The sequence below is a fragment of the Hippocampus zosterae genome, chromosome 4 (assembly GCF_025434085.1).
Source record: "Hippocampus zosterae strain Florida chromosome 4, ASM2543408v3, whole genome shotgun sequence".
NCBI lineage: Eukaryota > Metazoa > Chordata > Actinopteri > Syngnathiformes > Syngnathidae > Hippocampus > Hippocampus zosterae.
In genome coordinates, this window is record NC_067454.1 from 11,931,981 (window position 1) to 11,950,510 (window position 18,530).

At 41.0% G+C, this 18,530-nt stretch overlaps 2 protein-coding genes and 1 long non-coding RNA gene across 5 annotated transcripts; 2 read left to right on the forward strand and 1 right to left on the reverse strand.

Annotated features, from left to right (window-relative positions):
- Nucleotides 1–963: 963 nt before the first annotated feature.
- xkr5b (XK related 5b) lies at nt 964–10,718 on the forward strand. The gene is made up of 13 exons (XM_052064233.1): nt 964–1,217; nt 2,494–2,583; nt 2,664–2,769; nt 2,965–3,131; nt 3,698–3,831; nt 3,944–4,022; nt 4,580–4,749; nt 5,379–5,490; nt 5,595–5,762; nt 5,853–6,046; nt 6,702–6,785; nt 6,956–7,136; nt 8,031–10,718. The coding sequence occupies exons 1-13, from the start codon at nt 1,109–1,111 to the stop codon at nt 8,669–8,671; spliced, it is 2,235 nt and encodes a 744-aa protein (XP_051920193.1). The 5' UTR covers nt 964–1,108; the 3' UTR covers nt 8,672–10,718.
- Nucleotides 6,942–12,912, reverse strand: LOC127599968 (uncharacterized). 3 transcript variants are annotated; one of them, XR_007962222.1, is made up of 5 exons: nt 12,723–12,912; nt 12,335–12,430; nt 8,067–8,206; nt 7,684–7,772; nt 6,955–7,087 (listed from the first exon to the last, which is right to left on the reverse strand). It is a non-coding gene; the product is annotated as an uncharacterized LOC127599968 (long non-coding RNA). The 3 variants fall into 3 exon arrangements; XR_007962221.1 differs by lacking the exon at nt 7,684–7,772 and having other exon boundaries at nt 6,942–7,087; XR_007962220.1 differs by lacking the exons at nt 6,955–7,087; nt 7,684–7,772 and having other exon boundaries at nt 8,090–8,214.
- Nucleotides 11,558–18,108, forward strand: ctsba (cathepsin Ba). Its single transcript, XM_052064236.1, has 11 exons — nt 11,558–11,715; nt 14,270–14,397; nt 14,476–14,561; nt 14,652–14,766; nt 14,882–14,997; nt 16,003–16,088; nt 16,165–16,311; nt 16,430–16,546; nt 16,666–16,794; nt 17,361–17,442; nt 17,529–18,108. Exons 1-10 carry the CDS (start codon nt 11,643–11,645, stop codon nt 17,432–17,434), a joined length of 1,071 nt encoding a protein of 356 aa, XP_051920196.1. The 5' UTR covers nt 11,558–11,642; the 3' UTR covers nt 17,435–17,442; nt 17,529–18,108.
- Nucleotides 18,109–18,530: the final 422 nt, after the last annotated feature.

Consider the following 18,530-nt stretch of genomic DNA (forward strand, 5'->3'; position numbering starts at 1 on the left):
CTATTAAATGCCCCCAAATCATTTGAATCACAATTGCTCATAAAATGTACTCATGAATATTAAGTTGATTATTGCATCAACATTTTTCATATATTTAATTGTCCCTCAGAGGTCTTTCGAAAAGTTCAAATGGCCCCCCACCATTGTGCTGCAGTGGTAATACGGGTACAGGTCATCCAAATGTATTGTTGCGCCCTCGTGAGGTCAAAAGCTGCTACAGTCTATTTCCGAACTAGAAGTCAACTTGAGTTCACACCATTTTCACTCTTTGTGCTTTTAAATGACCCCAGATGACTCTGAGATTGGCCAAAAGTCATAACTAAATTCAGATAACACAAATTATGGCCATCCCACCATCCAATTTTTATACAACTTGACTTGCTCAGGGTTGCAGGGACCCTGCCGACTTCGGGGGGAAAAGGCAAACCACACCCGAGATTGTGTAAATCCTTATTGTGCAAGCTTTTATAGAACATTAAAAAAATGAAAATATCTGAAATACCTGATGTTTTATAGGTAAATAAAAAATTAGCTTTTTTTTTATTAACGTCCAAAATAATTTTACAAGCACATAGCGTCATCTCTGACTAAAATGACCCGTTAACCAGTGTAATAAGATAGATTAAGTATATTATAATGAGATGAGATAATGTGAAAATAATAGTTTATTAGAAGTTCGTTATAAAACAATTTGATTCATTATTTGATGATGATGACCTTCCACTCTTCTCTCCCCAAAAATAAAATAAATACATAAATTGATTGTATACACATATAATAGAAGAAGAAAGTATGTTAACCATGTATAAACAAGTGTAGGAGTTTAGTTTTTTAACTTTTTTTTTTTTTTAATTTGCTGCAAGGTTGCTGTCTCTTTAACAGGAGAGCCGGGAGCGCGCACCTCTAGTGAGCGCGGGCTCTGCAGCAGCGGGACACCCCCGCCCTACCCCAACTCCCCCCCCCCCCCCCCCCCCTCCATCCCCTGCACATCTCTCTCTCTCTCTCTCGCTCTCTTTTGCAGGACCAGAGCAACCACGGGCCGCCAATCTGCCACCAGGTTTGGTTTGGCTGTTCCAGAACACAGTGCGTGTGACTGTGGAGGGCCGCCATGAGGGACTACTCGACCCATACAAGGCATGAAGGCTCCTGTATGGCCTGCTGCCAAGTTTGTGTCTTCTTCTTCACTGCAGTCCTCATCGTCGCAGAGAGGGCGGCGCGTGAGTCCTACCTGGGACACTGACACACTCACACACTCGCAAGGACAGAAAATACATCCATCCACATTCACATGCTCTAACTTGCAGAAATACCATGTCTAGACTAGCTGTGACACATCATTTCTGATTGATGGTAGCAGGGGGTGTAGTGGCTGTGGGATTATTGGTGCAAATATTAGTGAAAGTTGTGTGTGTGTTTGTTGTGTGACGTCACGGACTGCAGCAGTGCATGATGCATGTTATCAGAGCAAAAGTGCAGACTCATGCCACATGCTTTCACCCCCTCCTTGCTGCACCATCCCAAAATGATTTATTCACCAATAAGATGGAAGATTGCAGGAGCACGCTGACACATTCCAGCACGACCCCTTTTGGGGGGAAAACGAGAGCATGGGCGTACCCCAGGTTGCTGCCTTGTAATGGTGGGACCCATGTTGCAGTAGGGTTTGATTTTCATTTGTGAGGGGAAAGAGGGAGCTGGAGCTGTTGTATTTCTCCTCAGATGGGATGAAGAGCATTGCAGAGGTCATATGAATGTTGTTGAGGAACTAGGCTTGTAGAAGGAGCGCTATGTATAAACTTGGAATTCGTATGAGGAATTTATGGAAAGGGTATCACAACATGATAACGACTACTTTTTTTAACCAGCCATCCATTTTTCCGAATTAACACAGTTGGTCGCAGTCTATTTTGCTTTAATTGAGTAGCAATGCAATCACTGTCACTGGCACTAACCAGACATTTATCTAATTACATTGTATGATATCCAATAAGAAAGTACCTTAACCCTTTCATGCACCCTGTAACCCACGGGTGTCAAAGTCAAGGCCCGGGGGCCAGATCTGGCCCGCCACATCATTTTATGTAGGCCGTGAAAGCAAATCAAGTGTGTCAATTTCCATGATGCTTGCTAAAGTCTGAACCAAAATTTCAAATTGAAATATGTAATCCACAATAACAATCATTATTCTTGACTTCTGATTTTAAAATTAGTTATTCATCAATCTGTTGTGCGCTGTTTATGTATTATGTACAGTTGAGTAAACATTTATATGGTTTCCCAAAATTCATAACGGCCCTCCAAGACAAACCGTAGCTACAATGTGGCCCACGACAAAAATGATTTTGACACCCCTGCTGTAACCTGATAACACGATAAGGTGCTCACTGTAGTAACGTCTAACCCTTTCAGGGACAACTACTAAACTGACTTTTAACTTATTTACATTGGATGGTCATTGTGCAGCAGTGTAAATCTTCCTTTTTTTTCCTCCAGTGATCTATTGTTTTGTATACTATCTCTGGGTGGGTCACAACTACTGCTACGCCCATCTGGCTGGCTTCACTGCACTTTTCCTTCTACCAGGTAAGACAGACAGACAGGCAGACAGACAGACAGACAGACAGATAGATCGAAAAGGTTGATCTCGATTGATGGTATTCCAGGTTGGGTTCCACAGTGGCTCAGCTACCTGTGGTACCTCTCAGATGGACGAATCCGCAGAAAGTCTCTCACCTGGACTCACATACTGCACTTGGGTATCTTCAAAAGGTGGGTCGTGCATCAAATAATGTTTATTGTGCTTGTGGGAATGGAAATGAGACACATTTTGGGGTTTTTTCGCCTGAGAAGAAGCTGGCATTGCAACAGCTTCTTTTCCCATTGTATATGCTTGTGTTGGCTACGCAGTTTGGGTAACACATTGTGAGAATTAAGGATAGAGCATTTGATGTGTGGCCTTGGCAGGTTGTGGGAGTGCATGCGTCTTTCAGACATGGACGTGTACGGAGAGATCATGCAGCAGGCTGACGTGTCCGCCTTACGCTTTCTGGAGGCCTTGGTGGTCACCCTCCCCGAAACACTGCTACACACATACGTGCTCATCTGCACTGATATAGGCATCAAATCTCCAGGTAGGAAAGATAATGCCACTACTTATGTCTGAAGGGAGGAAGTACTGTAAACGTGACATGTATTGTCTTTTCTCAAATAGTGGCCCACTAATAAACAATCTCCATAGTAGATGGGCTGTCACTTCTATAGCACTTTTCTACCTCAGATACTCAAAGCACTTCACATTGCTACCGCATTCACATGCTGATGACGTGGCATCAGTATCTTCGACAAGGTTGCAATGGCCGGGGATCAACCCACCAACCAAGATGACCAGTCTACCACTGAGCCATGACCCCCCTCCCCCCTTCATTTGCAACAAAAGACAAATAAACACCTCCATTTTCCCATCAGGAATGATATACATAATAAATATAATGACCCAAATTCACACACAGGGCACAGTTGAACTTCTTTGTGAACCAAAACTTAAACACCAAGTATGTCAACAACTTCTGTGATGAATTTTAAGCATGAGTTCTCTGCGCAACATTAGAGATCATGCTGACATAGTGTATAGGAGTTATTTTCTTTTTCTCACACTTTACTTTTTCCACACCTCCTGTTTTTCCCTCTTCTCCTTCAGCGTCAGTGTGTTTTGCGGTGTGTTTGTTATCTCTGGCCTGGGCGTTGGTCCTGTACGCTCGAGCATGTCACCTCATCAGACCAGGACACCTGCAAATGACCCCTGCATCCATCTTCTGTCGGCTCCTATGGAGGGTAAACACTTTCAAGAGGCTTTCTGACAAAATACACTGTCTCCGCTTACTTGTGTGGGTGTTGTTTGTATGTGTGTGTGTACTTTATACTATATATGTTTGCGTGTGTGCAGGTCAGTATGTTGGGCTCACGATTCGGCGTCCTCATGCTTTTCACGCGAGTCTTCAAACAGTGGGTTCTTGGTGTTATAGGTGAGTATGTGTAAAGCGGAGGTGCTGGATTTCATTCTATGCACATTATTTTTACAAAGTACAGCATCTTATACTCTACAAGTATCTATTCGTCTATATACTGTATCTAGCTAGCTATTTAGCTACCTATAACATATATCTACCATGTATGCACTGTGTATATGTATAGGGCATCATATCATACCTTTAGTCAAGTGTAATATATCATTGTGCATGGTGAGTCACCCTAAAAAATGCTATCTGAAGTCGATTTCTATCGGCATCACAAAAATCATTGTTTGTTTTGGGATTTGCACCGCCTCGTGAGACCTAATGAGGGGTCTTAAAGAATTGTTCATATACAGTACTGTAAACATTAAAGTGAGAGATTATTAATGTGCAAATCTGTGTATATGGGAGAGGAGCTATGGTTAGCTCGTTATTTTGGGAGAAATTGACTGAGAGTGTCATATTGCTTTGCAAAGGCCTAATTAAAAACACAAGGTTGACCAATGATAGAGGTCCTGTTATTGCTTGTTCAACAACAGCTGCAATTTGCGATGTTCTCTATGTGTCAGGTGTGCACTGGCTGGGGGCAACATTTTGGATGGTTTCTCAGCAGACTGACATCATACGTTCAACTAGTCGGTGGAGACTCTTCAATCTGGTCCTTGGAGCCATCCACATTTTCTTCTTCCTCAACGTGAAGTACGGGCCATCACGATTCCGCATGGCTGGCTTCTATCTGGTATGTGACTGTGTGTGTGTTTGTGTGGGTGTGTGGGTGTGTGTGTGTGTGCGTGCGTGTGTGTGTTTGAAATTTTGACTCTTAGCGTTTGCATGTTCTCACCAATCTGCTGTGAGATTTCTCAGGTATTCTGGCTTCCTAGCACGTTCCAAGAAAATTAATGATGATGTTCGGTTCATTGAAGACTTGAAAATGGCCCATAGCTGTGATTGTGAGTGTGAATGTTTGATGTGTTCAAGCGTACTTCTCATGACCGTGGGCTCTGTCCCAAGTGGTAAGAAAATAATCAAACTGTGCATAATGTTACACAGGCTTCGACTTTCTTAAGTTGGAGTGCTTTTGTTAGCTCTGTTACAAGTTGTATTTAACTTTTAAATGTGATGCATTTTAATTGATTTTTTTTCTCCCTACTTTTAGGTCCATTGTTGTTGTTCAGACTATGCGTATTGCGACAAGGACCTACAGCAATATTCCATATACTTTTTAAGGATACAGTCTCATCTTCATTTTTGATGGACATTTAGTGCCCACTAAATAATATACAGTATAATCCCGATAGCTCTAACTCACTCATGACTCAATGAAAAAAATCACTAATGAAATGTTGAATGTGTGTTCCTCTACTTCAGGTAATGTTTTTAGAGAACATTTTCCTCCTGCTGGCCTCGTCCTGGTTGTTCAGCATGGTGTCATGGGATACGGTGGCCATCCCGGCTGCGGTCCTCTGCAGCTTCCTTATCGGTGAGGCGAACAAGTGCCTGTCAGTAGCTCCATTTTTTGAACTTCTATATTACTGGTGAGCTTCACATACCTCATATCCACGTTTATCTTTCCGTCTGCTGCAGGTGTGATATCGTTGGTGCTGTACTATCGCTTCCTTCATCCCAAATCCTTTGAGATCTTCCAGAGTATTCGCCGCAGGGGGATCAGCGGCGCCTGCATGGAGAGTGGATCCATACTCTCGTTGGAAGAGAAAGTCACGCCTACTTTCCATCGCCATGCAACACTGTCTGGTCCGTTCGGTCTTTCAGTTAACCAATTAGTCATACACGGTAGCAATTCAGATATTCATCCTCATGGCTGTGGTTGTTAATCATAATCAGGAGGTGGCACCCTTATGGACCTCCCGCTCCAGTGGGAGGGCTGGAGGCATCATCACTGGCTGCTGATTCGTTTGGCTCTAAAGACAGGAGACGTGCCCAAGATCTGGTCGTTCTACGGAGAAGGCGGTCTTGCTGGACTCATGGGTCTGTGTGAAGAGATTCACTATGGCAATGAACCTCGTCGTGTACCTCAGGTTTGTTGTATTCATGCACAGCTAAGAGTATTCAAGTCAAGTTTAGGCCTTAATCACTAAAGAGTCTGAAAAAGGCAAGAGAAGCGGCAATAAAACAGACCAAAATCCAGCGGTGAGGTGAGGTGAGAGACGAGATATTTTTGAGGGACACACCCACTGTTGCAAGAAAGAAATTTGTAATTGTTGTGGGATTTGATCCTTAAATGATTTATCTTATCGATTTTATTCTCATGATATTATGACTTGTATCATTTTTCCTCATAAAATAATTTTACTTTTTGACAATAATTAGTTTTTGTAATGTCACTTTTTTCTGTAATAGGACAATGATGGCTTTTCTCATAATGGCACATTAACATTGTAAAGTTACAAAACCACTATTTTGTCTTTGATTTATTCTCATAAAAGTATGACAATCTCTCATCAAAAATGACTTCATTCTCAGAAAAAGGAATCACTAAATAGGGAGTTGGTTTCTTTAATTTTCGTGGTGTGGTTAGCCCAAGAATTACCCAACAGTTTGAAAAAGCAGATAGAATTCACAGTTATTGGGACGATGGTCCAATTCATCTACTTCCTCACCCGCACTTTATAACAGATGCTCCTTTCGTGCTATATCGAGCGCCATTATAGTTCTTGTTTCTTTTCTCATCAGGCTACACGTGTCCCACCGCAGGTTCCTCAGGTCCTACAACCAGCTCCTCAGCCACCCCCACCTCAGGTGACCCCAGCTGCTCAGGTAATCCTATTATTAACATTCCGCCCATCAATGACCACAGGTTCCTATTCAAAGGCATATTATCCACTCACTGGCCACTTTATTGAGTATACGTATCTAATCTAATCAGGTCCAATACAAGAGATTGCTTTTTTAAATACATCATAATAATGTTCTCTTTGCTTCTCCAGGAGAGAGAGGTGGCACCACCACCAAAGCCAGCTCTGACCAATGTCATAGCCAGACCTGTGAGAAAAGCTCCTCCCACAACGATCCACGATATTAGAATGGTTCCAGAGATCATCCCGGTGCATGAGGCCATTCTTGAAGAGATCACAGACGATTTTAGTCCTCCGCGGACAGAGGACAGAGGTTTGTTGGAATGCAACACACGATTAACACCACATTCCAATATAAACAGAAACATCAGTGATCTACTCTTTGTTCAATGGCCAATGTAAAGAATGTAACAATTTTTTGGGGGTTTGAAATAAATAAATAAATAATGACTTATGTCGCCCTTTATGATTATCAGTGTATCATATTTCAATCCATATGCTCCCTGTAGTGCTTGTCCTCACTCGGAACTGTATCTTTGTTCAACTGACTTCGGGTGATAGGCTGAGCAAATACCAACCAGCGAATCACAGTTTATTTTTATTGTGCAAATTATTTGTATCTTAAATCAAATTTCCCAACCAAAATGAAGTGCAATGCCAATAATCCCCTCCCCACCCCCCGCTTCCACAAAAACACAGCAATATTTTTGTTATATGGATTTAATTATAAAATATGGCACTGTATAATGATATGATAATGTTTAAAAAAGGGTTTAATGAAGTGAAATTAAACGAAAAGACATACACACATATGCACACACACATTCTTACAGTCACTGTAAAACGGTGGTGTGTTGTACCTTTAAATGATGGAGCCCAGGATGCCATGTAGCTCTCATCGAGCTCGCGTTTGCGCTACGTGACATCAGAGGGGAAGAGGGGGCCTAATCTAACCAGTGAGAGCTCAGCAGACGCCTCGCAACCTTTGCACGGTTTCTTGATAGCATCGTTTTGCACATTTCACTTTTTGGCAGTCATGCTGAGAGCTAATTCACAGCCGAAAAACAAACATGTGAAATAAGTGACGTGTGGTGCAAATTATTTTTACATTGTGGGAGAGAAAGCACAACTGAGCCATTTATAATATTATCAATTGGGCCTATTTGGTAACATCATATGTAACATGTTGTATGTGTCCTTTTTAAAGGTGATGACGAATTTCAGAGCGCGATTTACGGCTCACCTTCACTTTCATCCCCTGCCCAACCGGGAAGCCTGCGCCACGTTGACAGTAATGCCGCCACCCTGACCGAGAAGTCGTCCTCCGCAGCTTCTTTGGACATCAAGACCCCTGGCTGGTCACCTGAACGTCACTCCCCTCTCCTGATCAGCTCCCCAGAGAAAAAAGGCACACCGTTAGATCCTAACACCACCTCGTATTTCAGCATCGATGCACCCTCTCCCTCCACTGGCAGCTACCTAGGCTGGGGGTCTGAGCTGTCACCCATGTCCATCTACAGAAGCCCCTACCGCATCAGAGAGGCTCGTTTTGTCACCCCACGTCCGGAATCCCGAGCTGGGGCAGAGAGTCCAAGTCTGGCCCCGGTTGTTATTATCCCTGCTACGCCCGGTACGACCCCACGTGCGACCCCTAGTGGGACCCCTGGTTCCATTACCCCTGCCGCCTCCACCCCCACCGCTTCCACACCTGCTGCATCCACTCCCGGTGCTGCAACCCCTGCTAGTGCCACTACACCCAGCACTCCGATAGTCCCACTCACCCCGGTCATCTCCCATGCTCGAAAACAGATGGTTCAGTTTGTGGACAGCAGAGAGAGGGCCGTGTAAGAAGGATGAAATCAACAGTGGTCACTAACCAAAAAAACAACGTGCAAAGGCAAAGGATGTATCCAAAATCCCAGTATTTTGGTCACTTTTAATCTATCTAATTTCTAAATGGAGGTTATGGTCAAAATGTTAGGAAAAGTTCTCGCCAAGATTCTGTGCAGGTGTGCACCACTGTAATAATAATATGGGTTCAATAGGAAATATCAAAATTAACATCATTATTATGATTCACTGACACAACTCTGGGCCCGTGGAGTTGTTAAATTCGGCCCACTGAGCATTTACATGATCAAAAATCCTATAATTGTTGGATGACTAGTAATTCAGCTGTGAAATCCATTTTATATTCAATCCTCTCATTAAATAATTGGTAAAGCGATTTAATCATTTGACATGTACATTGAACATGTTAAATAGTTGGTTAGTTCATAATAATTTAATTATAAATAATGAAAAAATAAAAATCAAATAACATTGGTCAACAGCAAATTTTATCCGTAAAAGTATAGCAGATCACTTTTTGACATTTTTCATTTTGTTGTTAAGTTTGAAGAATACGCGATAGGAAGCATGTCTTCCCGCTGGCCATTGGTGGGAGTGATGAAACTTTCCCAATGACTAAAAGGCTATAAATGAAATAAACAACCTTACTGTAACAAAACAAACAAATGTTTTCCCCATAAAAAAATAGTAAGAGGAAGATCTCGATCATGATAATAGTGTATTTACATTTTTACAATAACCTTACAAAAAAACTAATTAGCATTAAGATGATATTTTAGAAGGTTTGTTTTTTCAAACGAAGGAATCAGTTTACATTAAATGCTGCCTTCCAGGGTACAGCTACTTTTCTAAACCACTTGGGTTCTTGTGAATTCTTACTTTTACAAAGCAATACAAACACACTGCTGTTTATTCATTTAGAAAAACAATAATTCATAGGTTCACTTTCAAGGATTTAAATCTTAAATTTTAACTTTTAATTGTTACAGTTTATTCGTCACCAGAGTAGCGGTTGCAGTATTCTGTGTAACAGGAGGGTTTTCAAAGTGGAGGACACTGAGCCTCCCGTCAGAGAACATAAAAATTGTTGGGGTCTTGTTTCCTAATGTTTGTCTTTTCCCAGAACTTCTCTTTATCCGGAAACTAAAAATGTATCCAGTTCGCACTTTCAACATGTACAGTAGCTGACATTAACACTAACACATTTTTTTATTTAAAGTTGTGTGTCAGAACACTCAATAACACCGTACATGAAATAAAACGAGCGCGTGGAGAAAAAAAATGCTAAAACTCAACAAACTCACAGTAAAATGAGTTTTAAAAAATTACAGCAGTTGGCTTAGCAGTGCTTAGAATGTTTTCTTTACTGCAGGTGCGCCTGCCACATTGAAAACACTTGCTGGCTTGGCGCATTTCGTTGGGATCGTGTGATAAAGGAGATTTAGCAGAACAGAGCAGATGTGAGTTGTGGCGGTAATGTTGCATATTACGAAAGCTATTTATTCAAATAATTTGCTCTGTTCTGCTCATATTTACACTGAAAGAGGTCATAGGTGAACTACTGTTTCGAGGACATACACTGAAAGTTACGCGTAATTATGAATAATATCTGCATGAGGATCACGTGCATCTGCTGCACACACTGTAGAAGACATTGCACATGCTTGGATGTGAACATCAAAGCAATAAAGCAGCTAATGACATGTATCTTCGTGCACTAAAGGAAAATATTTAGACTGCACAACTATCGTTATGAATTGGAGCTTCTTTGTGTGAGTGTGTCTTTGCATTACCGCCTAGTAGCACAGAATGCATTACTTTAAATTCATATCCTTTTTTGGGGGGGGTCTTGGATTTTTGGACACATTTGAGACATGTTGATACATGTTTCAGTAGGCTGATGTTTTTGTCTTTTATCGCCATCTATGGACACCCATCACGTTATCTCAACTGAGATTTCCACTGCTGCTGTGGTTGACGGTGCCGAGACTCTTAACTGTGCTATTGATGTGACAAAATAAAAGTCATTAACCCTGATGAAAAAGCCGTTCTGTTTGGTGCTTTTGAACTGGCTGATGAAACGCCACAACAATTCTTGCTCAACCGTCAATATTTTCCATAACTCATCATTTATAAAGTCTGCCGCTGGTGCTCGAAGGAAGAGAAAGCAGCTATCAATAGGCATTTTCTCTGTGGTTGCCCTGTCAACAGACACACACAAAAATATCACTATCAGCGTAAAACTTGTCACGCAAGAAAAAATAACACATTAATTGGATGGATGGCTTTTTTAAATTATACGGTACTGCGCAAAATTCATGCTTTTATGTTAAGTTATTGTTGTGTCCGACAATATAAGAATATAAATTATTGTCTGTTTTGTGTGAATGTGTGTATTTGTTAATTGTCTGCATGTTTAGTTGACGATGATCACAAATAATCAACTAAATTGAAAGAATGAACAATTGTTTGAATTGAATACAGTACAGTACTCTCTTATCTAGTTTATTATTATTATTATTATTACTGTATTATTTTTATTAGAAGTAGTAGTAGTATAGTTATTATTACTATAGATCTTTTGTTTCCCTTCTTTTACTGACTGCATAAGGTTTGCGACCATCAATTCTCCAAGCGGCAAGGTGGGGCAGTGGCTACGGCGCCCGGCAAGTGTAAAACAGAACAAAAAATGCCGAAAATGTTTCACTTTTTGTTCATTTGTTTTGTGTCTTGTATTTTATTCTGAAATGTACATTTGTTTCATGCAATGTGAAAGTGTTTCACAATTTGTATTAAGTTTGGGACTTCTCTATCATCTATACGGGTACTCATTTTTCATTCTTTCTTTCTTTCTTTCTTTTAATCCTTTTTGACCTCAACGACAAACGTTCTTTTCGATTCCTGTCGATCACGTGAGCGGCGTTCATGTGACTGGTCATGTGAGCTCAGCTCTAACTATAGCTGCCGAATGTTATTTAGTTCACCCACTTTCAGCGGGCGAGCAGAACACTCTTCATCACCTCCCGACCAGCTAGCTGCAGGTAATTATTTTCTTTAGCACCGGCTCGCCGTTTAACCTCATAGACGACATGATTACACGAAGAGCAAACAGTTGGCCGATAGATAATCCAACTAAATCTGTCAAGTCATACTTTTAAAAAAAACAACAACAAAAACTAGCAACACAACAAACTAGCCAAAACGGCTACCATCGCCAAGTCATTTTCATACGTATTTTTTGTACATATTTCGATAAGCTATTTGCACTTTTTAGTGTAATTCCTTCGGGTTTTATTTGTCTGTGAAGTATACTTAGTGGTGAATTAATTAGTCATTAATTATTTGGTCGGTAATTTGAAAAGAGATGACATAGCTGAAGGCTCACAAAACCAGTGTAAGCAGTCGGACGACTGATAATCAACATTTTAAATAGCAAAAATAACTCTGTGATTCAACTAAAGAGTAAGTGAACCCAAGGCTGGATAAAAGCGGATAAATGTCCAAAGCATGCAAGAAAAACTGTTCAGAAAAGATGCTAATTTGGCAAAATGGCAATTGGGAGATGACCATACCAAGATGACAAAGGACGAAGGTTTCAGGAATCTGTTTCTGTTTCTTCCCTTCATATACTTTGAGTGATGATGTATATTTTAGCCTCACCCATCCGTGATCAGTTCACTTCGAATGGTTGCACCCGTAACATCGCCACTGAATTCATGTATAGGTTTCTCGAAACGATGCCTACCTCGACAGTTCCTGATTTTATGGTGGGACAAAAGCGAGTGTAAAACTTAAAACGTGTGCAAGAACAACTGATCAGACAAGATGCTACATTGTCGTTTTTCCCTATTGTCTGGTTGGATGAATCACCGTTGTGTAAACGAGTCCACATTGAAGAGGAATGACAACATTGGTTTGTCTCAAATGTAGTAAGAAGTTAGGTGAAACTTGTAGAAGGATATGTATTGACGGTACTTGTTTGAGCTGGTGTGCTGATCCGCAATAAAACAATACAATATTGGTTGTGTATTTCCTGACCTACTTTTACAGTATTTATTCAAATACACCGCGTCTTGGTAAAACGGGTATATCCATTCGGGAGTCCTCAGATAAGAAGTGAACATGTAAGGAGACAAAGTCTAGTTTCGAATAACATGACCCACGAAGGAGACAAAGTCTACTTAAGAATAACGTGACCCAGTATGGTGTTTTTCTCATTGGCTGGAAACTAGTGTGGTTTTCGTTATGACTCATTGTGCCTGTCACTCGAGCTAGTTGAAAATCTTTGGCTTCTGAAGTGGAAGCACGTGGGTGAAGGTAAGGTCGCGACCATGCTGCACGTTAGCAAGTCCTTTGAGGCTTTCGACAGATCATATTTGAACGTTGGCTTCCGGTGCAAACAGCAGACAGCGGTAACCTTTCGCCGTAAACGACACAACTAGCGCTACTACTGTATTACTAATTACAGGAATGTTTTAACATGAATTCATTTGGAAACCTTTTACCGCGCTTCACCAAATACTGCAAACTCTCTTAGCGTGACACGGGTGGAGTTCTACACCCTTCAATAATACAACGACGATCGCAAGCAATTTAATTCGTGTTGTTTTATGAATCCACATGATCATATTCAGATGACAATGAGCTAAAATGTATGTTGGTTCAGGGGAATTGTCTGTTAGTTTCCTCTTAACACTTTCAGTAATGAGGAACAAGTCGGCCTTGCCCGCGTGAGCTCAGGCCAATTCAAACAAATGCACCTCCGACATGTTTACCATGCTCACTTTTGACCAACAATGCCGGTCTCAACAGTTCTTGATTTTTAAATCACTGTCAATAGATTCATTTCCTACTTGCCTGCAATAGAGCTTCCTCCTTTTGTGACTGTTTAGACATCATTAGATTGTTCGATGATGTGTCTGGGTGCCTGTCATGGTTTTAATGGACCTTGAGTGGCTTTTTAATCAACAGCACAGGACTCGCTTCACATCATCAGCATCTCTAATGGCTGCTCGTCCTGCATGCTGCAAACTGAAGTGCCCTTCAAACTGCACTAAAGGCAGGCAGTGGATCGGGTTAAGTGTCCAGTTAGGGGAAAAGCAACAGTGACAGGAAAATTTGGATGAGGAAGCAGTTTATGAGAAAACTGAATTCTTTGAATGCAGCGGAATGTTCCTGAAGGGTGATAACGGAATGCTTTTGACAACTGAAGGGGGCTTTGTTAGACATGACTGGGGATATAAGAGGGTGCATAATAGGTGTATAAAGAAAACTGATTTGAATCTGAAGATTGGCATTCTGAATGTGTTTGGCTTAGGGAGTGGGGGGAGTCGGGGGTAAGACTGAACTTGTTTAGAATCAGAAGACAAAGCAGTTGCATGGATAACTGAAAAATGTCAACGACATACCAAATAGTTGACACTAACTCAACTACACCACCACTTTAACAGCGACTACCAAAAGTCAGAAGTTATTCACCTCTTGTTTAGTTACTTGTGACTTCTTTTGTTTCAGTTTGAGCCGAGGGAAATGTTCTTTCATACTGCATGCATTGTTAGTTTTAAATTATAATCAAATTTTTTTTGGTCTTTTCAGTCAACATGTGGCGTGCAACCCTCCTGTTATTGGCTATCAGCTCGTCACTGAGTTTGGCGAAACCTCACGTCGACCTGCTTTCCACTGAGATGGTTGACTACATCAACAAGATCAACACTACCTGGAGGGTGAGGTTTTGGTTCCTTCCATGATGGTTTTATAACTTCTTTCACTCATGTCTGCCTACGTGTGCTCCTCTGCCACAGGCTGCTCACAACTTTCATAACGTCGACCGCAGTTATGTGAAGAAACTGTGCGGAACGTTTCTCAATGGACCCAAACTTCCTGTTATGTGAGTTTCATGTTTGGATGAGCCGCCCTTTATGTAAAGGTGTAAATTGTGCTTGCATATGAAGTCAACCCGAACTGCACTCGTATGCAGGGTTCAGTACGCTGACAACCTGTGGTTGCCGAAGAACTTTGACTCGAGGGAGCAGTGGCCCGAGTGTCCCACATTGAAGGAGATCAGAGACCAGGGCTCCTGTGGGTCATGCTGGGTGAGAAAGCAAAACGGTTTTGATCTTATTGAGATTTCAAATGTTTAATTGTGCTTCATGAAAGATAGCAAAGCAAATTCTCGGCCTTAATACTAAAAGTCGTCTCTGTTTGCAGGCATTTGGCGCTGCAGAGGCCATATCAGATCGTGTGTGCATCCACAGCAATGCCAAGGTCAGCGTTGAGGTCTCGGCAGAGGACCTGCTGACTTGCTGCGATGGGTGTGGCATGGGGTAGGGTGACTGCAACATTTTTTTATTTATCTTGACAGCGCTCCCCCTGGCAGGAGTAGTCTGCTATATAATACACTAATACAATAATTCCAAAATGTACCATGTCCACATCTGACACTTAACTAAAATGGAAGTAGAGCCTGTCTGACCTGATCAGTCATGCCACCAAATTCATACAAAAAAAAAATGAATGCACAGATACCCAAGTAAGGCTGAATAATTAAACACATTCTAATGTGTAGGTAGAATGTCGACCGCAGTCTACCTACTAATATGTAGGTAGAATGCAATTTTTAAATTGGAAAAAATAATTACATTGATTTAAACAACAATTGCAATATTGCATGGGGGGGGGGGCGTAATTGGATTATTTTTCAAAAAATTTCAGCCCTATCTGGTATATCGTGAAGTTAATGAACCCCTTATTCACAGATTAAAGGGACCAAAACTTGCTGTGAATGGCGAAAAAAAACAAAAAAACAAACGATGATCCCAGATGATTTTGTCATTTCAAACCCATGATTTACCCTTATCCTAAAAATAAACTGTTTGTACCTGATGTTATAGCCCCCCCCCTCCAATCGATTTATTATTTTTCTTTTGGTAATGTGTTTTTTTTATTATGTGAATTATGTTTTAGAACAGGGGTGTCAAACCCATTTTCGTCACGGGCCATATTTTAGTTACCATTTCCGTTGGAGGGCCATTATGACTGAAATCATATAAAGAAGTCAAGAATAACGGTTTATTGAACTATTGTTTAAGTTGCTGGAATGGGCTGTTTGGCAACAAGAAAATGTTTACAATATCTTTCTTATTTATTACATATGAGAATTTGACATTTTGTTACATATTTTAGCAATCCTCATGTAAGCTGCCATTTTTGATTTGCTTTCACGGGCCACATAAAATGGTTTAGCAGGCCAGATCTGGCCCCCGGGCCTTCACTTTGACACCTGTGGTTTAGAGGCTTGGTCAACATATTAAAATGATGCCTTCTTTTAGATGTAACGGTGGCTACCCCTCGGCAGCCTGGGAATTCTGGACCAGTGAGGGTCTGGTCTCTGGTGGCCTATATAACTCCTACATTGGTAAGTTCACATAGACCAAGAAGCCACGAGGAAACCGTAACCGTGCGAGTTTATAGCGTCATCTTCATGTACCCAGGTTGCCGGCCGTACACGATCTCGCCCTGTGAGCACCATGTGAACGGTAGCCGACCTCCCTGCTCTGGAGAGGGTGGAAATACACCCAAGTGTGTGTCCACGTGTGAACCTGGTTACTCGCCAAGCTACATGCAGGACAAGCACTTTGGTCAGTAAAACTTCCATCTGTTGAACTTGAGTATCTGAGAGTCTTGAAGCATACTACAAGTGTAGGATCCTGCTTTAGTTAAAATTTACTGACCAGTCTTATTTTTTGTGTGTTTCAGGTAAAACGTCTTACAGCGTTTTGTCAGAGGCGGAGCAGATTCAGATGGAAATATACAAGAACGGGCCAGTAGAGGGAGCCTTCACTGTGTATTCGGACTTTGTTCTGTACAAGTCTGGTAAGTGTACATTGCATTGAGTGCACTGTACAGGCTCACAAAATATTTTTTTTCCACATTTCAAACTTTATCATTCACTCCAGACCACGGTTGATTTTGCCTGTTGTTCTTGTCTGCAGGTGTGTATCAGCATGTGTCTGGGTCCATGCTGGGTGGGCATGCCATCAAGATTCTTGGCTGGGGTGAGGAAGATGGTGTCCCCTATTGGCTCTGTGCTAACTCCTGGAACACTGACTGGGGTGATAATGGTGAGTGAGAACTGTGGTTCATTCCACAAACATATGGCTTCAACTCGAGTTATCTCAACTCATTTTTTACACCTGAGTCCATGTCACTTCATTGTAAGTACTGGATCTCCCCAAACCAGGTCCTGATCCTATAGCTATAGAGGAAGAAGAAAAAGAGTACATATAATCTATCTCACCTGTCTAATAGACATCACAAGGTCATCATTGCATGTTCATCGCTTTCGCAATTAAAATACTAAACTGCAGAGCAGACAATATTAGCCCTGCGCCAGCTTCACCTTTATGCTGTCTAGTTACAGCAACAGTTCACTCCGACTAACATTACAGGAACATTCCACGTCTGCTGTATGTCAGTACTTCATAGCTACACAATTGAAAGAGAACTGATACAGGAACTCAATCAAATATTGAGCTTTTACAAAGATAATCCTTGTTTGCATGCTTTTTCAATGGTTCAGAACTTCACTGCATCATACTGGATGTATTTTTCATGTGCTCATTTATCCCGATAAAGAAGTCTCCAAACTCATTGTCAGACGTGTTTTTGTGTGCTTCCATTTTTTTAGGATTCTTTAAAATCTTGCGTGGCTCAAACCACTGTGGTATTGAGTCTGAGGTTGTGGCGGGTCTCCCCAAGTAGAACCAAAGGTAAGATGGAATTGCGAATTCCAAGTTTTAAAAATCCAGTAACCCTTACTTGCAGTCTATTCAGTCTTAACTATTATCCCCTCTAGGTTTTTGAGTGTCCATGTTCGACATCTACTCACTAGAGGGCGACATACTCCACTTGGCCGCACTGAAATGTCCACAGTGATTTTTTTGAACTATTACTTTTTTTTAATCAAAGTTCAATCAGCCTTTTCAAAATTAGATGCAAAAGATTGAAGAATTAAACTTTTTATTTTTAGGTTGATCTTTAGAATGTCTGCAACCACTGTATGTGCCTGAACACAATGGTTTTTTACAATATGTTCTTTTTTTATGTTTGACAGTCAATGATGTGCATGTCACACAGACTGTATTCATGTCTGACTTTTGCCGTTTAAAACTTTGATAGGTTAAACTCTATGTTGAATGTGTCAAATGTTTTATCATAACACATTTTACATTGTCATTTTATTTTTATGTGCCATTGTATATATTTTATTAAGGACAAAGTATAAAAATTAGTGTTTATCATCACCTCGCTGCAGTGAACAAAGTCTTTGCATACAACTGTTAAGCTCTGAATTCAATTTTGAGTTTGGTTCTTATTGTGATTTTGTGTTCTGTGCATTTGTGTTTAAACAAATATAATTGATGCAAATCAATTTTGCGGGAAGAAGATTTGAATCAGAAGTTATTTTTGCTGTTGACCTGATTTATGAGTGCACTCTCTCCTTTAAAACTAAGATTTCTGAAACTTGAACAATGATTGCACTAAAGAACACATTCATTCTGAAAATAGGTGCGCAGATGGTGAAAGAGAGAGCGCCTCCAAGCTCTTACAAATACTGTACCCTATTCCCAGTCATTCATTATTAATAACAACGGTGCTTTGTGTAAAACTCCTCTGGAAAGCTGCAAGTGTTACAGTGTACAACACAGTCAATACACGTACACAGTCACATTTCTGCACAATTTTTCAGAACTTTTTTATCCAATCTTGAAATGCCTTTTGAATTGACTTGGAATGCACAGTACTGTACTGCAGTGCATCTAAATAATCCCACAAAGCCCCAAGCAACCGTATTTCG

Coding starts and splice junctions, on each gene's coding strand:
- xkr5b (XM_052064233.1), top strand. CDS start 1,109: ATGAGGGACTACTCGACCCATACAAGGCATGAAGGCTCCTGTATGGCC. Junction 4,023..4,579: donor GTGGGTTCTTGGTGTTATAG/GTGAGTATGTGT, acceptor TCTATGTGTCAG/GTGTGCACTGGCTGGGGGCA. Junction 5,491..5,594: donor CCTCTGCAGCTTCCTTATCG/GTGAGGCGAACA, acceptor CGTCTGCTGCAG/GTGTGATATCGTTGGTGCTG.
- ctsba (XM_052064236.1), top strand. CDS start 11,643: ATGTTATTTAGTTCACCCACTTTCAGCGGGCGAGCAGAACACTCTTCA. Junction 14,767..14,881: donor GCTCCTGTGGGTCATGCTGG/GTGAGAAAGCAA, acceptor CTCTGTTTGCAG/GCATTTGGCGCTGCAGAGGC. Junction 16,547..16,665: donor CTTTGTTCTGTACAAGTCTG/GTAAGTGTACAT, acceptor TCTTGTCTGCAG/GTGTGTATCAGCATGTGTCT.